The sequence below is a fragment of the Vidua macroura genome, chromosome 3 (genome assembly GCF_024509145.1).
Source record: "Vidua macroura isolate BioBank_ID:100142 chromosome 3, ASM2450914v1, whole genome shotgun sequence".
Lineage (NCBI taxonomy): Eukaryota > Metazoa > Chordata > Aves > Passeriformes > Viduidae > Vidua > Vidua macroura.
In genome coordinates, this window is record NC_071573.1 from 33,253,893 (window position 1) to 33,275,853 (window position 21,961).

At 46.0% G+C, this 21,961-nt stretch overlaps 1 protein-coding gene across 1 annotated transcript; it reads right to left on the minus strand.

The window, feature by feature from the left end:
• Positions 1–1,614: 1,614 nt before the first annotated feature.
• On the minus strand, positions 1,615–15,903 carry SLC22A7 (solute carrier family 22 member 7). The gene is made up of 10 exons (XM_053974042.1): positions 15,526–15,903; positions 12,971–13,074; positions 8,788–8,942; positions 7,241–7,409; positions 5,378–5,495; positions 4,432–4,541; positions 4,123–4,337; positions 3,548–3,656; positions 1,972–2,178; positions 1,615–1,788 (listed from the first exon to the last, which is right to left on the minus strand). Exons 1-10 carry the CDS (start codon positions 15,901–15,903, stop codon positions 1,725–1,727), a joined length of 1,629 nt encoding a protein of 542 aa, XP_053830017.1. The 3' UTR covers positions 1,615–1,724.
• Positions 15,904–21,961: the final 6,058 nt, after the last annotated feature.

Below are 21,961 nucleotides of genomic sequence, written 5' to 3' on the forward strand. Positions count from 1 at the left end.
CTGGGGGATGCTCACCCCCAGCCGTGGGTGTCGGTGCTGTGCACGAGTCCCGAGGTTGCAGCTCAGCTCTGAGCCAGAAGATCTCCTCCTTCCTAACCCATTTGACTCTTCCAATCACCTCTTATCTTCTCCTACGTTACTACCTAATTTGACCTTTCTGGTTATGGAAAGGTCTTGTTTGTAACCATCACTTCTGTCTTCCTCACAAAAAAACCTGCAGCAGACCAAAGATGTCTCACAAATTCAAAGCCTAGAAGTCAGATTTCCTCCCCAGCACAGATCAGGTTTGTCTTAACAAACCTATCAATAATTAAAACTCTGAAGTTTTGAGTTGGTTAATATCCTGTTTTTCCTACAGACACTGTATGAGTAATGACATCAGCATTGCGTACTCTAGCTGGTTGCTATAAATCATGATATATTTCCAAGAAATAAAGAACATTTTGCTGAAGGAAACACAGATAGGTCATGACCTGCACATTGCCTTTTCTTTTTTTAACAGCACAAGGTAAGGTGTTAAGTGATTCATGGATGGATGGAAAAAATTAAGTTAAAAAATAGCTGCTGTCATAGCAGCTAAAAAAAATTATCCAGGCAGCTTATTTCTACTAGGAGGTGCTCTTGGACCTGGGATTGGATGTACCTCTGCATCTGTTTTCAGACTCATCCTCAATATGTGTTCTCTTCACAGTGTTGTGTGTGGTTTAGCTTAAAACACCTCACAGTCTATGGAATCACAGAGCACCTGGGACTCAGATCCTGAAGCCATTCCCTCTTCCCAGTTTGGGTATGTGCTGTTTATCAGGATTCCAAAATTATAAGTAATTCCAACTGATAGATAATTTGGTGGCTCATCTCTGTTGTTTGCATAATCAAGTGCAAGAGGCAAAGATATTCCCTAAAGTTAAGATCAATGTGTTAGACCAATAAGCAGAATGAAGTCCAATAATGGACTACTCAATATTCCATGCAAAGTTTTCTGTAGCAAGGTAGATTTTGAGTTTGTGGTTTGGGATTTTGTTGTTGTTGTTGTTGTTGTCTGTTTGTTTTGTTTTGGGTTTTTTGTTTGGTTTGGTTTTGGTTTTGTTTTCCTACAGCTTAAAGTATAATTCTTGCATACACACAAGATTTAAATGCAAAACCTTTCTTCTTCTTTGTGTATGTAGGAAAAATGCTTCCAGTTAACCCATTTTCAGTGGGACTTCTGCAAGTGCTTTTTTTCTGGCTTTGAGCCTCAGTGTGAAAACTGTCCAGATCTTTTTTAAATACAAGAAATATTTGTAGCTAAGTTTATGGTTTAAAATAAACCATAAATTACCACCCAGTTGGATTTATTAGAGCTTATTTGGGTTTGCATGATTCACATTTGGTATTTTTCTCATTGCATTGTTTCTTGAGGTGCATGAACCAATGGACTGTAGTTTCTGGAAGGCTGTGCACAGTTCTGAAATGTTTATGTCCAACAAGGCCAAAGACTGGAAAAGCTTAGCACAAGGTGCCTTTATTTCCACACCCTGTTAGACCTGAGCATCTTTGCTGCTGGCCACACCACAGAGTGGGTTAACTCCTGCCAGCTGGTGTCCTGATCTGCCTCCTTCCTCCAGGGTCCTCAGTTCCACTTCCCTTGGGAGTGAGATCGGTGGGCAGCAAAGGCTCTTTCCCTGGCATGTCAGAGCACAGCTCAGTTTGTGTAGTCCTTCACGGTGGCTGTCCCATGGGGTTCCTCACTTCAGGAGAGCCTGCAGTGGCATGCCCTCAGGAGCGGTGGCTTCTGGTGGCACTTTTACTCTGGAAGGCAAAAAATCATCTTTGGGCTGATGGACAGAAAAGCGGGAAGGCCAACAGCCCCACTGGGTTGTCCCTTCTTCCCCTGCCACCCACAGATGGGAAATTGCAGGCAGCAGAGAGGGATGTCCCCTCTCCCCATCAGAATCCACGTGCCGGGTGCAGGGCAGGATGGAGGTGACTCACTGTGGCTTCTCGATGTCCTCGATGCCCTCAGGAAGGCGCACGTTGAGCGTCTCCGGGAGCAGAAAGGCCACGGTGCCGCTGCACACTGCGACACCGCAGTAGGTCACCTCGGGCAGGGACCGCCACACCTCGTCCAGCAGGAACACCAGCGGGGCCAGGGCCCCTCCCAGGCGTGCCATGAAGGAGGTGTAGCCCATCCCATTCTGCCTGGAAAGGTGCAGACCACCATGGGAAAGATAGGGCTACTTGTGTCATGTCAGACTTCTGCCCTCTTCCCTGCAATTTTATCTAAGTGCTGAGGCATTTTTCCCCCAGCTTTTCCCTCTGCCATTTTTTTCTTTTCTTTCTTCATATCTTCCTAAAATCATCATATTTCCCAGACATGAACTGTAGCTACTGTGAGAAATAGATTTATGTCTATTGTGAGAAAGAAGCTGAAATTCCACACTAAGAATACCTTCTCTAAAGCTGTTTCCACTTTAAATGTCTAAAACCCTGACAGCATTTTCTAATAGTAAGACTAGTGAGTTTTCCAACCTGCTTAGAGCAAACCTAAGCTCCTCCTTCTCCCAGGTACTTCAGATGGCATACACTAGAGATACCTGTGAGCATTTTTGGTCCAAGGAATGAGACCTTGGAGAGGAGACCAGAAATAAGACCTAATTTTGAGGGGATAGATAGCATTTCGTCTCATGACAAGGATCCCAGGACCTGCTTGTGCATATATGGAACAAGTACTGCAGAAGGAATCAACAATTTTGTCTTTGTCAATGTGTTTGAGCATGAAAGATACAAATTGATCTGGGATAAGAAGTAGCAGATCAGTGTGACCACTTTGGTTTAAATGTGAATCATTCCCTGCACGCAACAGATCCTTGAAAGCTAAAGGACTAAATGGCAGAGGAGGGTACTCTGGACAGGAAGGGACAGAAGTGAAGTAAGCCATAAGGCCTGCTGTGATTCATGAGGGTTTTTTCAGACTTGCACAAAGAAGTCAGTGAGGTGATTCCCTCCACCAGACTCAGCTATATCCCCACCTGTGCAAATGCTAAATCTAGTGTTATGTTACCATTACCCAGGTATGTCAAATAAGCTCTTTGTTTCCTCCTGAAAGGCTGGTTATTCCCTGCTTTAATATCATCCAATGTCTAAAAGACTCTCAAATGTGTGATAGTATGTGTCCCTTGTAAAACTTGATATTTCAAGTTATTGTTTTCAGGTCCTTTTAACAGTTCCTGACAGATTATGACAGGGAATGAAGACTTTACTAAGCACAGGTGCTTTATGGAGTGCAAAGATCTTCCCACACAGAATACTCCTCACCTTTCCATTCATCTTCCTGTCAGCACAACCAAACCACTCAGGTGAAAAAAGGGGTGGCTTTCTGCCTCTCCCTTGTGAGAATCCCTATATATAGAATCCCTATATAGAATCCCTAGAACCTGCTAGTTCCAGAGGCGAGGGGCCAGTGCTGCAGTGTAGTCACCAGCACATCCTACTGTGCTGACGGCCAAGGCCCAAGGGCAGCACCGCAGCCAGGCCCTGGGGCTGTGCTCAGGTGGGTGGCGTGTCTTACCTCAGAATGGTGGGGTAGAGCTCCGAGGTGTACAGGAAGACGGTGGTGAAGGCAGCTTCTGAGAAACCTTTGCCCACAATGGCCACTACTGAACGTAGGGAGGTGAAGGCTGGGGGAAAGAACAGGCATTTATGACAATGAGCTGCCTCTAGGAAGAAACTTACAGGTATAAGAAGGGAGAAAGTTCAGTCCTCCCACACACAAAACAAGGAGCTTCATGGCCCTGGAGCTGCTGTCACCAAAGGCTGTGTTTGTAGGTTTAGTATGTATTAGCCCAAGTGAGAGCTGAACTGATGACAGGATAGGTCCTGACAGTTTCCATTGGACAAAGTCTATAATTGAAATAGGCACTGTGCATTGCCATTGCTGGACCCTTTAGCAGTCACTTGACAGTGACTGGAAACAATCTGCTGTGACCAATATTAGGGTTAGCCCGCATTAGTGACCTTGTCTCATGGACACCCTTCATGTGGAGGATTTCTCTACACAGAATTGCCTGTGGACAAATCCACAGCTCTCCTTCTCCAGCACTGCACAAAATGGACTCCTCCCCCTTTAGCAGAAGAGCCTCTCACACTTGGGAATGACGATGTTGGCTCCTATGCAGGCTCCGGCCAGGATGAGTGTCCACGCCTGGCTCTGCCGCCGGCCAACTCGGTTCACCAGCACGTACATGACTATCTTGGCTGGAATCTCAATGATGCCGAAGACAAACTGGGAGAAGTAGATGCTGAGCCCAAAGCCAGTCAGGTTCATGCTCATGCCGTAATAAGAGAAGGCAACACCAAACCTGCAAGGAGCGGGTGGAGATGGGACTGAGGGAAATCCCTCTGGGAACTGCAGGATGAATTCTCCCCTCTCCTCTGTGAAGTGACACTGCTTACCACACCACACCAGAACACAGAGAGATTTTCCTCAGGACCGGGGTCCTGAACAAGCTGATGCAGGAGTAGCTCCCTCTCATGTTTTTGTCTGTTGCCATCCTTGTGAGGGCCTGGCAGAGATGGAAAGAAAAAAGTAGCTCAGCTGCTGTACTGTTAGGATGCGGACCCCAGACAGGCTGGGGACTTTGCCCTTCCCAGCTTCAGATCCACCTTGGATTTTCCATACATTCCCTTTGCAGAACCATTCTCTGAACATACATTTTCAGAGGCATGTCTTCCTACAACTTTACACATTGCCTACTATTTTAGACCTCTTTTTCTTCTCATGGTTTCTTCTTCCCTCTCACCTACATGCCCCATGTAGCAGAGAGGTCTGTAGAGAAATGGCAGATGGAAAAGTCAGTGTTGGCCAGTTCCACCCTCTTTCCCATGTGGCTGCCTGCTGTTGTATGAAAAGCTAGCAATGAGCTTCATGCTTTGTTATTAGGAGTGCATTCATTTAAAGAGTAATTATTTATCCATCTACTTATATAAATATAGAATGCCTAGAAGTCAGGCACTGAGAAGAAGTTCTCCTTCACTGCGTGTGAAGAAGAAGAGACTACTTGTCCAAAAAGCTTTTTGGCAGTTGATTGAGAAGTAAGTACCAGCAGAGTTAATGAGTTCTACTCACTGTGTATTTACTCCAGTGTCCAGTCCACTGAGGCCTCTTGCCAAGGCAAAAACATGTGGAAAGACACTCCATCTAATGGACAGAATTTCTGGCCTTATGGGAGCTGAGCTGGTGCTTCATCTTTAGTAGTGAATTTCTGCTTTCTAGAGAAAAATGCCCACAGTGCCCTATAGAATATGCTGCAGGCTAAGCATTGCTCCAGGTATCAAACAAGTAAAACAGAGAGAGACAAAGTGGGGAAAGAAGAACATGTCTGGATCTCCAGTTCCTTACCTCCGGTGAGACAGCAAAGTCTTTCCTTCCATTCATTCTTGCACATGTGAGCAGGTGCCTGTGGGCTTGCTTCACTTTGCCCTTGGCTATGAGCCACCGGGCAGACTCTGGGACCCACCTGCAGGTGCAAGGAGAGGAGATTGTTCCTGTTGGAGCTGCCTGTTGTCCACCCCATATCCATAGCTCTAGCATCTTCTCCATGAGACTTCCACCTCAGCTAAATATAACAACTGTGGTGCATGGGAAGAGTAGTGGGGCACCCTTTTGACAGGTACAGGCTCTTCTACCCCTAAAGGCTGAGCTAGCTGAAGTTTCAAACTCTTACCAATTAAAACTGGCCCCAGGGAGTTTTTATTTACACATTTGTGCCTTCTGGGGCTCTTTAAAGTTTGAAATTGTCAGCTATTAAAAACCCCAATATAGAAAGGATTCAGTGAGCTCTATATATACTTTGTTACTTGCTAAAATGATTTGGTTTTCACAATAATCAAAGCCTTCTGTACACTGGAGTTTCCCACTAGAATGGTCCAAACCAGATCCCTACAATCCAATGTTTGAGGTTCATGTGCCCTCAATCAGATTACAGTAAAACTAATGAGCAAGTGTTGTCACTATTCAAGCAGGAATTGAAAATTATGTGTAGAGCAAAAATGTTTGGAGAATTGGTCTTGTTGAAAGTTTTCATCTCCTTCCGACAGGCTTACAACCTTGGGAAATATAAAGAAGAAAAGATGGCGTTTTGCACTCATTGCCACTGTCTCTAGAGAGTAATACCACGTCTTTTGGTTGCCTCATGTCTCCACTGAGTTCTGACATTGTGTCAATAATATCTACCGAGTGCTAAATTAGATTTTAATTCCATATTTCAGAGACTTTCAATTTTCTGCAATCACTGACCTTACGGGTGCTTGAAGACTAGAGTATAATTTGTTGGAGAACTAATCTCCATAAAAGATAGTAACATAAGAAGAAAAATCAAACAGTTATGATGAAAAGGGTGGGTCCAAATGCATCTGTGAATTTCAGCACTTCCAAGGACTCAGTTTTTTACGGCTGGTTGCCCTAGAAAGAGAGCAAAACAACTTGAACTAAAAAGTCAGCAGGACACGTATTTTAGTTGTGTTGGACTTGATCAGTGAAATACCAGAAGTTACTCTTTAGACTGTCAATGAATCAACTCTGTATTCTAATTTGTATTACTACACATGAAAAAAAAAAAAGATGGAAAAATTAAAGTTTCTTTGATTAAATGAACCATCTCCCATTTTAAGGCTTAGGAGATGTCAGGTATTCTTAAATAAGGCTAAAGGGGGAAATTGCCCATAGAAAGCAGGTGTATTTGGCCCATCAGGATGGTTACATACCTGAGAAAAGCCTTGGGAAGCGCAGAGATAAATGAATTTGACTGAGCCTGAAGGTGTCAGTGGCTTTCATGGAAAATTTGGTGCCAAAAGTATCCTTCCCAGTGAGGTGGGGACAGAGAATGGATAAATGTTTTATCTTGAGTTTACCAAGGATTAAAGCCTGGATCTGGTTGAGTGTTCCTTTATTGGAATCTCTTTTCTTTACTCTGAGGCACGTGTGACAGAGCTGACAGCACCAAATCCTGATTCCACCTGTCATCCTAATGCCTCAGCCTCATTCCTGCCTCCTCCTTATCCCCAGAACTGTGACATAACCTTGGCTCCTGGTCTTGCTGGAAAGGCAAAACCCAGGCCACTCCATATTTCCAGAGCTGCCACACTTGGGCAATCCTGGTACAGGAGACAGATGAGTCCTGCTCGTCCTGAGGCTGTCGAGCAAATCCTAGGATCCACAGAGGAGGCAAATCCCAGTGTGCTTCCTTTCTGGTGCTGCACTCACCACAGGCAGACGATGCTCAGGAGACAAGGTCCTGTCACGGCCACCAGCAGCCAGTGCCATTCCCGCACCAAGTACGCTGCCAGGGCCAGCAACATGTTCCCAATGCTCCAGAAGATGCTGATCAGGATCCCGGTGAAGGTGCGGTGCTGGACATCCACCCACTCCATCCCTAGAAGAGGAAGGCAGCATCCAGCTGGGACATGCAGGACTTCTCCAGGAAGGGAGGGTCTGCAGGGCTTTTTAACAAGGGCAAAGCAAGGGATCCCTGGTCTTCTCCTTCACAAAGTTCCACTGTTAGGCCGATATTTGGAACATTTAAAATATTCAGCCACAGTACTTAAGCTGTTGCAAAACTGTAAGCCACTAAAATAAAACTTTAGGAAAAGAAATACTGGACATGTGTTAAGGAACAGTGCTAAAACCACTCATGGTGATAGAGATTTTTTTTATCTCATTCAATAGCATTCACTTAGTCTTCTTCATCAACCAGATTTTTTTCCCCCTAACCATCTTGCCTGCACAGTTTCCCATTTCTCTGTCCACTCATTATTTCAGATTAAAGAAATATATTGAGAAGAATTGTTGTTCACATGGAGTCCACCCAGAGCAGACAGTAGCAAAAGTGTAAAGCCAGATGGGGGTCTCCTTGTCTGTGTGTGTGAACTAAAAGCCAGTTTTCCTCTGAAGGTTTGGACATCTTGCTACAACCTCTAACAATCAGAAATCCCCCTCCCAAACTCTATTATGACTTGCAGGAATCAACCTTCATAGCAATAAACAAACACAGCAGGCCTTGGGATTTGTCAGGTCTTGTGTGGGCTTTTCCAATACTGAAGCCATTTTAGCTTGATTTTGACTAGATCTGCAAAAATCCTGGAAATTTCTGCTGCAAATGTTAATTGTTCTTGGGTACAATACTTTTTGCCCAGTATATCCCAACTGTATTTACAAAATTATCCAGTGGTTTACTGGATATCCTGAAATCTGGAGCTTGTTTTTATAATGTAATTACCTAAATTCTTCAGCTTCAGTTTTGCCTAGCTCTGTGTGATTTTAAAAAAAAAATTTTGGTAGTTCTTCTCATTGTAAAATACAGATTGGCACCTTAGGAAAACTGTGAGCAAACTCGAAACTGGGGAAGTAGAAACACCCTGCACATGACACACCATCCTCTCATGCTGAGGACAGGGCAATGCTGCTGAACTGTCCTAACAGTGTGTGCTTGAACGGTGAGAACTTTGTACGAGTGGAAAGGGGCAGAGACTTTGGAGTATGGCTTTTATTGTGTTACTGATGACACTTAACAGGAATTGGGTAGCTTGTTGCAACAGAAGTATTAACAAGTGGTTGTTGTATTTTGAGTAGACTGTTAAATATTAATTAGACTAACAGCAATTAGTGATTTGGGATTCTTGCAAGAGGGAAATTGCACACACAGCAATTTCCAGACCCCTGTTCCTACCAAGTCTGCCCTGCCTGGCAGACAAATCCCTTCCCACCCCCTACCTGCCAGGAGTCCCTGACAGCCACAGCCCCCCCACACTCACCCAAAGGCAGGACAATCAGGGAGAGGCCACTCAGGGCCACCCCGGTGAGGGTCCGTGTGATGGCCAGCATTGTGTAGGACACGGAGGCGGCACTCAGCATCCCAAAAACCAAGGAGCACACCAGGGACAGCTGGAGCATGGTCTTCCGTCCAAACCTGCCACGAGCACAGGCTGGGTTACAGTGGCTGGAAACCTGTCATGGGAGCAGGGTTTGAAATGGGCAAACCAGAGATTTTAGAGGAAAATTAAAGGCTGCAGCATCCTGGAGAGGAGGAAATGGCTCTGGATCAAGCTGGTGCCACAGTGGTGCAATCCCATGCAGAGCCCACCCCATAAACATTGGGAGTCTCTGGTGGAAAGACCAGCACTGCTCAAAACAACAAATCTGGCTCTCCTGGCCAACACCACCACCAAAAGCAGTGATGTCACCTTCAAATCCTGTGTTGCTGTCACACCCTGCTCCCTCCAGTGTCAATGTCCTTCTCCCACGGCTTACTCAGGACTGGCCACTGCCACCACTCTCAAGAAGGAGACAAAGCCATGACACTTTCACCCTGCTCCTTGGAGGAAAAATGAAGGAATCCAATTGTCTGCCCTCGTGTGCAAACAGCCCTGAAATCCTAAGGGGTTTCAGAGGAATCTGCTAGTATATTGTTCCCCTGGGGTTTCCTTACCCCATTGTCCAGAGTCCTGTGTGGAGAGTGTGGAGAAATACAAAACATCAAATGCACACAAAAGCATGTGTATACACACACACACACACACACACACACACACACACACATACACTCTCACAGACAGAGAAATATGTCTGCATGTATTTGTACACAACCTATGAAAATCTAAAAATCAAACTGGAGCACAAGGTGTTGGTCTCCTGATGAACATCAGCACTGCATGTTTGGAAAGCTTAGGCTCAAGCAGCAATAGTAGATTAAGCCTGCCAGCAGGTGATATTCAGCCCACAAGGACTGAAATCCTGCTCTGATCCCAGCATTAGGGCTCTCCCAGTGGCCACCTGAGAAGGATGGTGGCAGAAATGATTGCTCCAGGGGAAAAAAGTGGCATGCCAGGACATAATGCCACAGTAGCATTCCCAAAAATAATCAAAAATTACTTCCGTCAGCAGCTGATAAATGAATCTATTAGCAAAACCCCCCAACTTGTGGCTTGGGTACAGGGAGTTTGCCAGATCTGCTTTGAAATTTAAGCTGAGATATTTTGTAAAAGACATCTTGATGCCCCTGGGTCAGAACAGGAAGCACACAGAAACCCACCAGAGCTGGAGCCAGATTCCAATGGGTAACTGCCCAAAAAAGAAGATATATTTTGTAAATGAAGATTTTCCTTGAAAATACAGTAAGGAGGATATAAAACCATATTTCCTGCAGGAGTCAAGGCAGCTATTTAAGGAACCATTACCAGACTCTCAGCAAATGCACACTACTTGCCAGGAAAACCAGGACTGAGCTGTCAGGATTGAACTGCAGGATATAGGGAGGCTGCTAGAAATAATGCCATTAAAATTGTCTTCAAAGAGAGTGGTAGGAAAGCACAACCTCTGAAAGATTGTAGAAAATACAATAAAAGAAGCAGACTGCACAAGCATAAAAATTAATAAAAAAGACATTTTCATTAAAAAAATTAATCTGGAAGTCTGCCAAAGCATCATTGAACCAATTCAGTACAAGGACAAGGTACAAAAGAGTCTTTGGAGAGGACAGACAATAACAGAAACAATATATATGTATTTTTGCCTATATTTGTTCATAGTGAAGGTTTTTGGAGGGTTTACCTGGGTAAAATTTGTCAGTAGAGTAGTTCTCAAATCCAAATATCTGTAATGGCTTAGTAAAAACCTGAACTTAAACAGTAGGAAAATGCCAGATGATTTTCCCCCTGGAGCACCAGAGATGAAATCTCTGCCTCACTGTTAACACAAAGAAGTGGGATCTCATCTCTGCCAGAGAAAAGGAAGGTTGCTAGTGAGAGGTCAACTTTAAAGAGATGATAGGGGAGATGTGGGGGGTGACATCTGAGGTTTAACCTAATGATTCTTAATTTTCCTCTTGCTTCCCTAGCCACTACTCATTGCTGTGTGGATGTTTGCCTAGAGCAAAATTGTGTTTAGCTGCATAATGCCAAAATCTTCCTACTGAGTAGCTGTGGTCAGCTCAGAACCTCCATTTTAAATGAGAGGTTTAAATTATTTTTCTATTTTAGATTAATCTGCCCTGAAATTCTGTCTTCTGATCTTCTCATCCAGTCACAGAGTCCTTTAGCTCCTTCTGCAAAGTCTCCACACGCTGACCTCATCTCTGACAGTCTCAGCATCACCTCCTCACTTGCTCCCTTCCCAGATTATTTATAAATGCACTGAAAAACACAAAAATCCAAGCACAGGCTGCTCCCTTGTCATAATGGAGTACTTGCATCTCCTCTCTTCTTCCTGGCTTTTACTTATTTAGTCATGCTGAGACCTTCCTTCTCACCCTGGGGCAGCTTAGTTTCTTAAAGAGTGTTTGACAAGGAGACTGAGATGGTGTCTCCTCTGCTGACATGCTTGTTGATCGGTGCAAAGAAATCCTGTACATTTGTAAGGCTTGGATCTTTTGGAAAGCCCCAGCTGATTCTTCAATGGTGTGTCCCACCTCCCCCTGGGGCTCTGTCTCCACCTTTCAGAGGAGTTTCTGCCAATTTGCCTGGTGCAGACGGAGGTCAGGCTGCCTGGCACTCCTGAGATCTTATTTGGAGACCAGTTAAAAGCTTTTCTATCCCCAAGATGTTGTAGGGTTCCAGAACAGCATCTTCCTGCTCCTGGCATTTAACTGGTGTTCCTTTGGTGTATTTCTCTCTGCCTTCTTCTGTCAGCTTATTTCAAAGCTCCAGCTCCAGCACCTGCCTCTACACATTCTTCCACTATGAGCAAGACTCATTTATGTCTCACACTACAGTCTTTTTATTTCCAGATGCTCCTTTTATGCCTTGATCCTCTGCAGGCTTCTCCCTCTCACAATCCATTTGTGAAACAAATTACTTTTCATTTTGTGCTACCTTGTGTTACTTTATTTTCTGCCATATTTTGTCCTACTCCTTTTCTCAGTTCTGAATTTCTCTCCCTCCAGCTGTGCTATAAAACGACTATAGATACAAAGCCAAGGCACACAGTTTGAAAATCATGCAGCTGTCTTGAGTCCTTGTACAAGTATACCCATGTACCCATGGGTAAAGATATGGATGTAAAAAATCCCATCTGCAGCACTAAAGTCTCTGGGTCCTTCACACTTCAGGCTCCCCTCTGCAGTGATTTTGCAGCTTGCTGTACTCTAATTCCTCCCAGAGGAGGGAAATCAGGAAGCAGTTTCCCAGTAATGAATAGTGTACAGAGAATAGCACATCTCAACTGTGTGTCTGGACTCTCTGTCCTCTGATGGGTTTCCTGGTTTTGCTGTTGACAAAAATATTTCGTTTCTTATCTGATGTCCTTTCTAGATTATTACTTGGATTTATTTTTCAGGTTTATATTGTCACATCCCAACATTTAACCAGACAGAGCAGATTTATTTGCTTTCTTCATTGCTTCAGCTCTTCCTTGAGGAATAAATACTTTCCTGCTCGAAAAAATCTCCTTTACCCCGATTCTCTAGGAATGACAGAGTCAGATTTTGCTTACTGGAGACTCTTTTGAGCTATGGCAAGCATTTGCTCTGAGCCCCTCACTTGGGTGTCATTAGCCAGTTTGTGTATAATTTGCAAGGAGTTAATTATTTTAGCCTTTTTGTTCAGCTTTGTATCAATCAGCTTACTAATTTTTGGAGTGCAACTGGTCTTGCAGACTGGATTTTTTTTTTTTTTTTTTTTTTTTTTTTTTTTTTTTTTTTTTTTTTGTCTGGATTTGGTTTTTTATTGTTCCTGCAGCAATTCTGACCACAGTCAGCAGTGCATCTGACTCCTAACCAAGGCCAGAGCTGCTTCTCTGGTCCGGGAAGCATTTACTGGCTCACGGATCCAGGATTCCTGCATGGCTTCCCCGTATGGTTTGAATCCAATTTCCAAGGGAGAGGCTGGATTCTGCCTTTGCAATTGCCTTTTCTCCTTTCCCCACCCCTCTGAAGGTCACATGTGTGTGGAATTCTTTCTGTGAAGCTGAGGCCCCGGAGGAGGAGCCTGGGAGGGGTCAAACCTGTCGGAAAGGTACCCGAACACCACGGCCCCCATCGTGACGCCGATGAAGAAGAAGGTTGCTGTTGCCTGGTTCAGCCCACGCTGCTCGCACACAAGGTCCCACTGAAACACAAGGCCAAAATGACACTTAGTGCCCAACTCAGTCTCTGCTGCCTTCTCAGGCTCCTTCATTCCAGTGGTCAGACATTGTGTCTTGCAGTTTTTGTCTGCTGAGTCTGGTGGATGGGTGGAATCCTGCACTAAACTGCCCATCAGACAGTGCCAGAGTCTTGGAAAATGGAAATCTGCATCTTACAAAAGTCCCAGTTATCCATGCCCACTGTGACAGCCTCCCTGTGAACACTTCATAGAATCACAGAATCGTAGGAGATGCTGAGTTGGAAGGGACCCATCAGGGTCATCGAGTCCAACTCCTGGCCCTGCACGGGACACTCCAAAAGTCACCCCAAGTGCTTGAGATTGTTGTCCAAATGCTTCTGGAGCTCTGTCAGGCTGGTACTGTGACCACGGCCCTGGGGAGCATGTTCCAGTGCCCAACCACCCTTTGGGTGAAAAACTTTTCTCTGATATCCAGACTAAACCTCCCCTGACTGAACTTCAGGACATTCCCATGGCTCCTGTCACTGGTCACCACAGAGAAAAGATCAATGTCTGACCCTCCACTTCCCCTTGTGGGGATGTTGAAGACCTCAATGAAGCCTCCCCTCTGTCTCCTCCAGACCAATCGACCTCAGCCACTCCTCATATGGCTTCCTCTCCAGACCCTTCACCATCCTCGTGGCTCTCCTTTGAATGCTCTCCAATAGCTGACTGTCTCTTTTATACTGTGGTGCCCAAAACTGCACCCAGGACTCGAGGTGAGGTTGCCCCAGTGCAGAGCAGAACAGGACAATCTCCTCCTTTGACTGGTTGGTGATGCAGTGCCTGATGCAGCCCAGGACATGATTGGGCATCAGAAAACTTTCCTGGGTACCATGCATGGAGAGTTCCCCATTTTCTTCCCCTGACCTTTGCAAGACCTGCCCAGGTGCAAGTCTCCCCCAGCTCCCTCTGTTGTGCCCCTGAGACTGCTGTGGTGAGCTGGGCAGGGTGTCCCACTGCAGTGTGCTGTCACACCCCTCAGCCAACACTGGGGAATGTTGTGATGATAACCAGTTCCTCTTGCCCTGACCAGTTTTCTTGGAAGTTGTCTGTGCAGGGAAGAAGGAGGGCAGAGGGAAGTAAGGTCAAATACTTACTCGTAATACTAACCTATTGATTTCTTACTGAAGAGTTGGTTTGGACAATCATCCTAATTAAGTTAATGAACATAATTTTACTTTCTTGGAAGTGCAAATAATCACTAATCTCTACAGAATGCTGTGGCGAAGCCTCAGAGTTAATTTTCTCTGTGTGCAAACGTGGCAAAATTTAATCATCAAACCAGACTTGCAGCCTCTCTGATGAGGCCAGCTAGACCTTGAGCAACCTTTCCTGCTACAAAAGCAGAATTCCAGAGAAAGCCCTGGTCCCTTGAACGGGTCCCAAGGCTGCTGGCCCATGGGAGCAGCATCACAAGGCTCCATGCTGCCTCGTGTACCTCCTTCTACCCTTTCCCTCAGGACTGCTTCACATCTTTCTCCCCAGTTCAGTGCAGAAATAAGGTACAGAGCCAGGGCACACACGACCCTCACCTCTGTGCCTGATGAAAGCAGGAGTGGTTGGGTGGTGGGAAGGAAACACCAGCTCTAGGCTAAGACTTGTCCCTGCTCCCACAGAGACAATCAACACTACTTTCCAACCCAACTGTGCCCCTTTTGCCTGACCAAATTTCCCCATCCCTGAGACCTTGTGTGATTTGGACTGTTTCCCAAGGAAAGTAAAGCATTAACACCCAGAGGTATCACTGCTAGCCCTGGAAAAGTGTTTCAGAATGTGGGTGGTTAATATTTGATGGGCAGGGACCTTTTGCAGGCTTGAGGTTATGGCTAGTTATGAGCTCCATCTCAGTGGAAGACCCTCAGAGAGAACATTTGATTTGGCAGAGATATATTGGTGGTAGGAGAAGAGAGGCAGCACAACACTGGGGAGAAGAGAAGGAAGGTGAAGATCAGTGAGGAGGGGTGGCCAAGGGAATAGAAGTTACAAAGTATTTGGAAAACCAAGAAAGGATATAAAAAGCTAATGTGAAACCCTGACAGGATGCAATCCTGTGCAAATATCATGTGGCCCACACACAGAAAATCCTATATCTGTGTCTTTCCCCTGCCATCTCACCCCCTCCCGAATCTCTCAATCATCTGGAGAAAATAAGATTATTATAATGAGTAATGTTGACATCAATCTAAGCAAGACAAGATGCTCACAAAAATAATATTAATAAATGTTAGCTCGTAATACTGAGCTTCAAGAGAGCTTCCCCCTCCCAGGACATCTTCTCTGAACAGGTCCTGTCCACTGGTTACAATGCACAGATTCCCCTTGCATGCTGTGCACTCAGCAAACACCTCTCCATCTTCTCCTCAAAGCACAGAGCTAATTTCCATTTTGGCTGGATCACAGGCCAGGAATTACCTGGGTGGAGATGGTGGAGGTGAACTGCGAGCGGTCATAGACCCATCCATGCTGGCAGTGCTGGATGATGGATTTGTTTTCTGGTTGCAGAGAGGAGTTGAGCAGCAGGTGAAACTGAGGCTGTGAGAACATCTCACAGGAGCTGAAAGTGCCGTCGGGCTTCCGAGGGATGCTGATGAGCAGAACTTCCTCCATGGTGAGATTCACAAATGCCTCTTGGTGTGGAATTGCACAGTGATGAGAGGGGGTAGCAGCAAGAAAATTGTGCAGCAGGAAATGCATGGGAAGGTTAATTCTTGGGAGGCAGAGGATAGCCAAAATCAAAATCTGGAATCTGCCAAAGCCCCCAGTTTCCACCAAGAGATCTTCAAATTTCATCTTTCCTCTGGAGTTTGCTCATTCAGAGCAGCTATGTACCAAGAAGCGGCAACATGAGCTTGAAAAGCAGCCTCTGCTCTTGGAGCTCAACTTCCCGTGGCTTTTCATACAGCCACCTCTTTGGACTTTGAGACCTTGCTGAAAGGTGTCAAAAGTCACAGTGGAACTCTCCATTTAGGGTATAACCAAAGAAATTTTCCTGTGTGCCCACAACACATCCCTTTCAAACGGACCCAGCACAGGGCACCTGATCTTTTTGGAGTCCTTTCCTCCTGCTGTGGTTTTGGAGAGGGACAACTACATTAGGAAGGGAGGCTGTGGGGACAGTACAGTGAGAGCACTCTCATTTCTCATTTGAAGGTCCTGCAGCAAACTCTGCCTGGTGTGAGCTGGTCACCAGCCAGACCCACCAGACTGTGACAGAGGCCTCTGGAAGAGCGGGGGTGTCCCACTGTGTCAGGGCATCCAAGGACACCAAGCTTGGCTGCTGAGCACCAGCTCAGTGTGTTCTGGTGTGGTTTGTGTCAAGCCATGCCCTTGGAGCAGGGAGTGCAGAGAGGCTGAAAGGCTGTCTGAAAGGGAGATGTGTCTCAGGGTGGATGCAAGCAGGGAGGTGTGCCCTTTGGGGTGAAAAGGTGGGTGAGGGCCACCTGCTCACCTGTGATCTGCAAAGAATGGAAAAAGTGAAAATGTTTCCCCCCAAAGTCCCTTTCTCCACCTGGAGAGGTGTTTTCCCAGGACAAAGGCAAGGAGTTGATGAGAGCTGCAGTGCTGGCATGCAGAGAGGCTGCACCTGTCATGCTGGGGGCCATGACATACTCTGCAGGGTCCAGCCCCGTGTGCTCTGGGGACTGATGTGAAAGCCAAAGGAGTGAATGTGCAACACCTGACAGGGTCACAGGTGCTGCTGCCTCTGCTGCACAGACTGAGGATGAGATGGGGCAGTTAAATTCAAAGCAGTGGGAGAAGGGGCTGATTCTGCCTGGGGTCCCTGCAGGACCTTCTCCTGCAAGTCCCTTCACACCCTCCTCACACCTGGGGACAAGACATGAGCCTGCTTCCCTTGCAGCAGGTGCTCCGGGCAGACTGGGCCCAGGAGGGTAACACATCCCAGAAGGTTGTGTCCTAAGCTCAGGGGGCAGAGCATCACACAGCAAGCAGGGCCAGCACCCTGCAAAGGCTACAACTGAAGAAGTACAGCAGTGGAGCTGCTGAGAGCTTGCTCTAAGTTATCTCCCACTGCATTTTCACCCTCTGTACCTCTCTCCTCTCTGTCTGTGCCCTCCCTCCTTCACCAGCCTCCTCCATACTCTTGGGTGTTGGAAGGTGCTGATGCATCATCTCAAGCCTTTCTCCAAGCTGTTGCCCTGGAACATGCTCAGCTTTAAAGCAGCTCCAGTTTGGCCATTCACCATGAAAACAGGGTCGTTTGGTGTTGGGATGCAGGCATAGCAAGAGTCTGGGCTCAGGAAATGTTGGAACTGGTGCCAACTGCCAGGAGCTGCCTGTCGGCACTGCCTTGCCCTGCAGCCAAGGGCTGGGGACAAGGGGCTGTAGAGCAGCAGGTAGGGATGAGCAGATCCAAAAGAGCTTTTCACAGGGCTCCTGCTGTGGCTGATGGCCCAGACTATGTGTCGCCCAGACATTAAGTGCTGCGAGGGCACAGAGCAGAATAACACCACAATCTGTGACCTTAAGAGACCTTTTCCCTTTTCAGCAGCATACCTGGCCACCCATGTTTCACTAATGTGCTGCCCCAGTGCCATGGTTTGAGCTATTTCAGTGCTCATTCCGGGACAGGCACAAAGGAAGCACACAGGAGTGAAGTAGGGACACCTGACAATGCTGCGCCTCTAGGGTTACAGTTTAAGCTGAAGTTGAACTAAAGGACAATTTATTTTTATCATCACCAGTCTTCTAAGAGCAAAGGAGAGAAACTCTAATTGATGTGCTGCTGAATATTTAAACTGCAAACAGATCCAGCCTCCCCATCAGAAATGAGATTACGGATCACTGTTCTGCAGCTCCCGGGGCTCTGCTGCTCGTACTGCATTGCTTAAAATGTACATTGCTCTATTTCTTTAACCCAAATGTGCTCCTTTAACCAGTTACCAGCTTTAGTTAATGACCAACACATGTGCAAGGTCTGTGACTGACTTGATTGAATTAACAACTTGGTTGCTTAGACCTGGCTCAAACGGCTTGAATATGCCTGGTGAGAACAGTCAGACTCCTCTGCTGTTGCTGTCACACATAATGCTGAAAGGAGGAGTTTGCTTTTTACTTCACACATGTAACACTTTCTTCTGCAATCTTTCCTTCTGCTCCTTTTCAGGATGCCAACTTGATACTTGTTGAGAGGGGTGGATTATTAAATTACTTGGTAACTACGGTGTTAGCTCTTCTGTTTCGAGCAGTAATTTCCTATCACCTTCTATGGAGCTGTAATAGCCTGGATCGTGCAAGGAGCGAAAAAGTAGATTTGCTCCTTTAGCAATTGGAGCCACCCCTCAGGCATCTCAGCTGCTGCAGAGTAGCTGGAGATCTGATCAGTGCTTGCAGGCTGGTGCTTAAATGATAATTTTCTCTGTTCTCTCCAAGTTATGTCTAAGTGCCATGAAAATCTGTGTCCATCAGAGCTGCTGAGCTGGACTTGCTGTTAGAGGGCAGAAGAGTCCCCTTCTCACTGTGGCTCTGATGCCTGCAGGAGGGAGATGTGACACACAGAGGGAGGCTCATTTTTTTTTTTTTTTTTTTTTTTTTTTTTTTTTTTTTTTGTAAAGGCAGTTTAGACAGGGAGATGCCACAGAGCTGGCAGTGTCAGCTGAGGATTCCTGCAGTGTCTGTCTGAGGTGCACTGTGCTGCAGCAGTGTGTCCAAATGCTCTTGGCAGGATGTGCGCACACCAGATTTTGTAGCTCACTCAGAGAAAGAGAAGGTGCAACCAACAAAGAGGTCCCGGGGCTCCTGAAGATCTTTGTTTGGTGATAGAAGAAAGAGAGTTGATGCCATTCTGACTTGGTGACACATTAACAAGACTCTGCTTTCCATTGCTTGCAGCTGTCTTGTGTGCAGCTGTTTTACTCAACTGCACAAATTACAACTGTTTTGTACGTGGACTGGGTCTGGCCAAAGCTGCTTTTCTTACCTGTCAAAAATACAACATTGATTCTACCTTAGTGTGAAAGGACACAAGCCACTTCCATGTCTTCTGCTGTGTGTGATCATGGATCCACAGCCAGCACTTGTGTGCTCCCTGCTTCCCAAACAGGTCCCCCAGACTTGTCTCATGCCCCTTCTTACCCCTTTCTCTATCTCATGGAACTAATTTCATGTCATTTTCCTCTAACTGGTGCTGTTGGGAAACTGTAGCAGGGCAGAGATTCAGCCCAAATTATTTGACTGCATTTTACAGAGGAAAGGGCAAATCCAAACTCCTCCTTCAGTCAGGGAAAGAAAGACACAACAGGAATAGGAAGTCCAGATAGGATCACATGTTTTCAGGGGTGAGATTCCATCTGATTATCCTCTCACTTAGACAAGATAATCCTGTGTGAAGTAAAACATTGCCAGGGAACTCAAAACAAACCCAGTGGTTCAGGGAGCAGCAGCATGAGCAGGGAATGATGACCCAGGAGCTGGGAAGACTACAGGACCAGCCATGTCCTCCTCAACTGGGCATAGACCCAGAGTCTCAGCATGAGTGGCAGAGCCAGGGCTGGCATAGAACCGATCAAGAGCCCCAGACACAGTGAGAGGAAGAACCAGAATCAAGAGTCCCTTCAGAGAGCTTGGTGTGGAATAGGAGAAGGGCTGAAGACAAAGCAAGATCCATGCAGCACCCAGGGCAGGAGGAACATGTCTGACACAACTCAGATGGAGGAGAGACACAGTCCTGAGCGAAAATGAAGTCGTGGGCCATAAGCAGGTGCTTGGTGGCAGGTACAGGACAGTAACAGCCACTAGTGCCCTTGGGGCCCTGATTCCCTGAAGAGCCAGGGCTTTACATCAAAAACTCAGGGAATGCTGCACGGAGAGCTTGGAGCAGGCTTTAGCACTGGCTGGAAGAGTGTTTTTGGAAAGCCTGTGCAGACAGTAAAGGTGTGGGAGTGAAAATACACACAGTCACACACTTGCACTGAAAGTACAGATGGGGAGATGGTGAGAGTGATTTGTAGGGAATTACTGAGTGCGTGAAGCAAGATCCAGTGCTCACCTTGAGAGTGTTTTTCTGCCAATGTGGCCGTGTGCTTGTCAGGTCCCAACAGCTCCACAGCTCTATCCTGCATTTCCTCCCCTTCCCAATGGGTTCCTCCCCAGAAGGAGTAAAGAAAAGCTGCAGAGTGTCCAGGGAAGCTGCTTTCTCCATACAGCACCACACCTTCAGTGTTAGAACTTCTCTGTCTCCCTTCATTCATCACCTTCCTCTACTAATTATCTTGTTCCACCATGTTTCTCATTTAATCTAAGCATCTCCTAGCTCCTATCTTGGGTGACCAAGACTTCAGTTTTGACTTTTCTGCCCTATGTCTGAATGGAGATCCTCTGCATTTGCAGTTTCAGCAATATAGGAACTGACTCAAACTTCCCCTGGATCAATAAGAAACTCACTCAATACTCCATCTCCAACACACATGGCAAGACACATGGCAAAGAGAGTAGGGCATCTGGTGTTACCTTCCGGATGGTCTTCTTGCCTCCAACCTATTCCTTGTTTGAGGATGCAGTTTTTGTGACTACTCCCATGAGATGCACTGTCCCAAACTGGTTGCTTATTGACAGTTTTCAATTTACATTTATGCTTTGGGGTTAAAATTCCATGTAACATTAGAGGTCTCTTCCAGCCTGAATTATCCTATGAGCCTATGGACATTACACCACAAGGTTTTGGGCTTATTTAGCCTCTTATTCTTAATCTGAGGCTCTACCACTGTTTCAAACATTAATTAGTGAATTTAAACAGCTGAACTTAATTGCATTGTTTTGACATTTTTTGTACATGATGAAACCTATGTGGATGCTGTAAGTCTCTCATGGTCTCCAGGCACTCTCTGCAACTTCAAGGAAGTTTTGACAGCTTCCTTGAAGCTACAGGCTTGAAGGACTTTTTCTCCCTGGCATGGGAAAGGGTCCTTGGGTGCAGCTGACTCCAGAGCCCCATGGTTGCTCCATGGCAGCTTCCCTCTGACATTAGAGAGAAGATGAACGCAAGGTTGGGAATAACAAGTGTTTCCTTGCAGTGCAGGCTTCCACTGCAGTGTTAAGGCACTCCTGTGGCTTGCCTTTTCTGCACTGGGGTTCTAGTCTTGAAATGCCTCAAAGTGATTGCAGAAGGAAGATCCCTGAGCCCAACAGTTTCTTTGGCTTTTCCAGATATAACAAAAGCTGCTCCGAGTAAAGATTCTGCCTCCTCCTGCAAATCTGTCTTTTCCTATTTTGTGACGCTGTTCCAACACGAGCAGCCTGGTTTAGTTTCTTCCTCTACTCATCCTCTCACTTGACAAAGGCAGAGGCTGAATCCAGCATGTTGTTTCTGACAAACCTGCCTTCCAGAAAAACTCTCATTTTGCCATCCAGGGGTGGTGATGAAGCCCCTCTGGCAAACCCCCTGCTGGCAGCTGATCCATGCAGTTCTGAAATACTTCTCAATTTCCCAGTTTATGGTGCTCAGCTTTAATTTTCATCTGCCTCTTCCTGACATAGACTTTTGGGAGCTTTTATGTCCCAGTGTTTATTTTTATAATTTTGGATTCTACACTGGAGTCAAATGTGTTTTCTTTTGGCTATAGGAGAGAGAATAAAATTGGTCATCACAGGAATATCTTTCCAAGGGACCAGGGTTTTTTTTATTCTTTTCTGTTCCCTCTTCCACCACCCTCTCCTAAAGCTGGGTACTAAACTGTTACTACACACCCCTGGATGTGGTCTGCATGCCATAGGCACGAGGTAACTTGAGCACGGTAAAAGGAATGTTGTAAAAACTGTCCTCAGCTTAAACATCAGATGGTCAGAGAGTATTAAAAGTCAAACCATGCCAAGTTACTGGTTTGCTTTTGCT

Coding starts and splice junctions, on each gene's coding strand:
- SLC22A7 (XM_053974042.1), bottom strand. CDS start 15,903: ATGAAATTTGAAGATCTCTTGGTGGAAACTGGGGGCTTTGGCAGATTC. Junction 8,943..12,970: donor TTCGGGTACCTTTCCGACAG/GTTTGACCCCTC, acceptor TGCTCGTGGCAG/GTTTGGACGGAAGACCATGC. Junction 1,789..1,971: donor GAGGACATCGAGAAGCCACA/GTGAGTCACCTC, acceptor TTTGCCTTCCAG/AGTAAAAGTGCCACCAGAAG.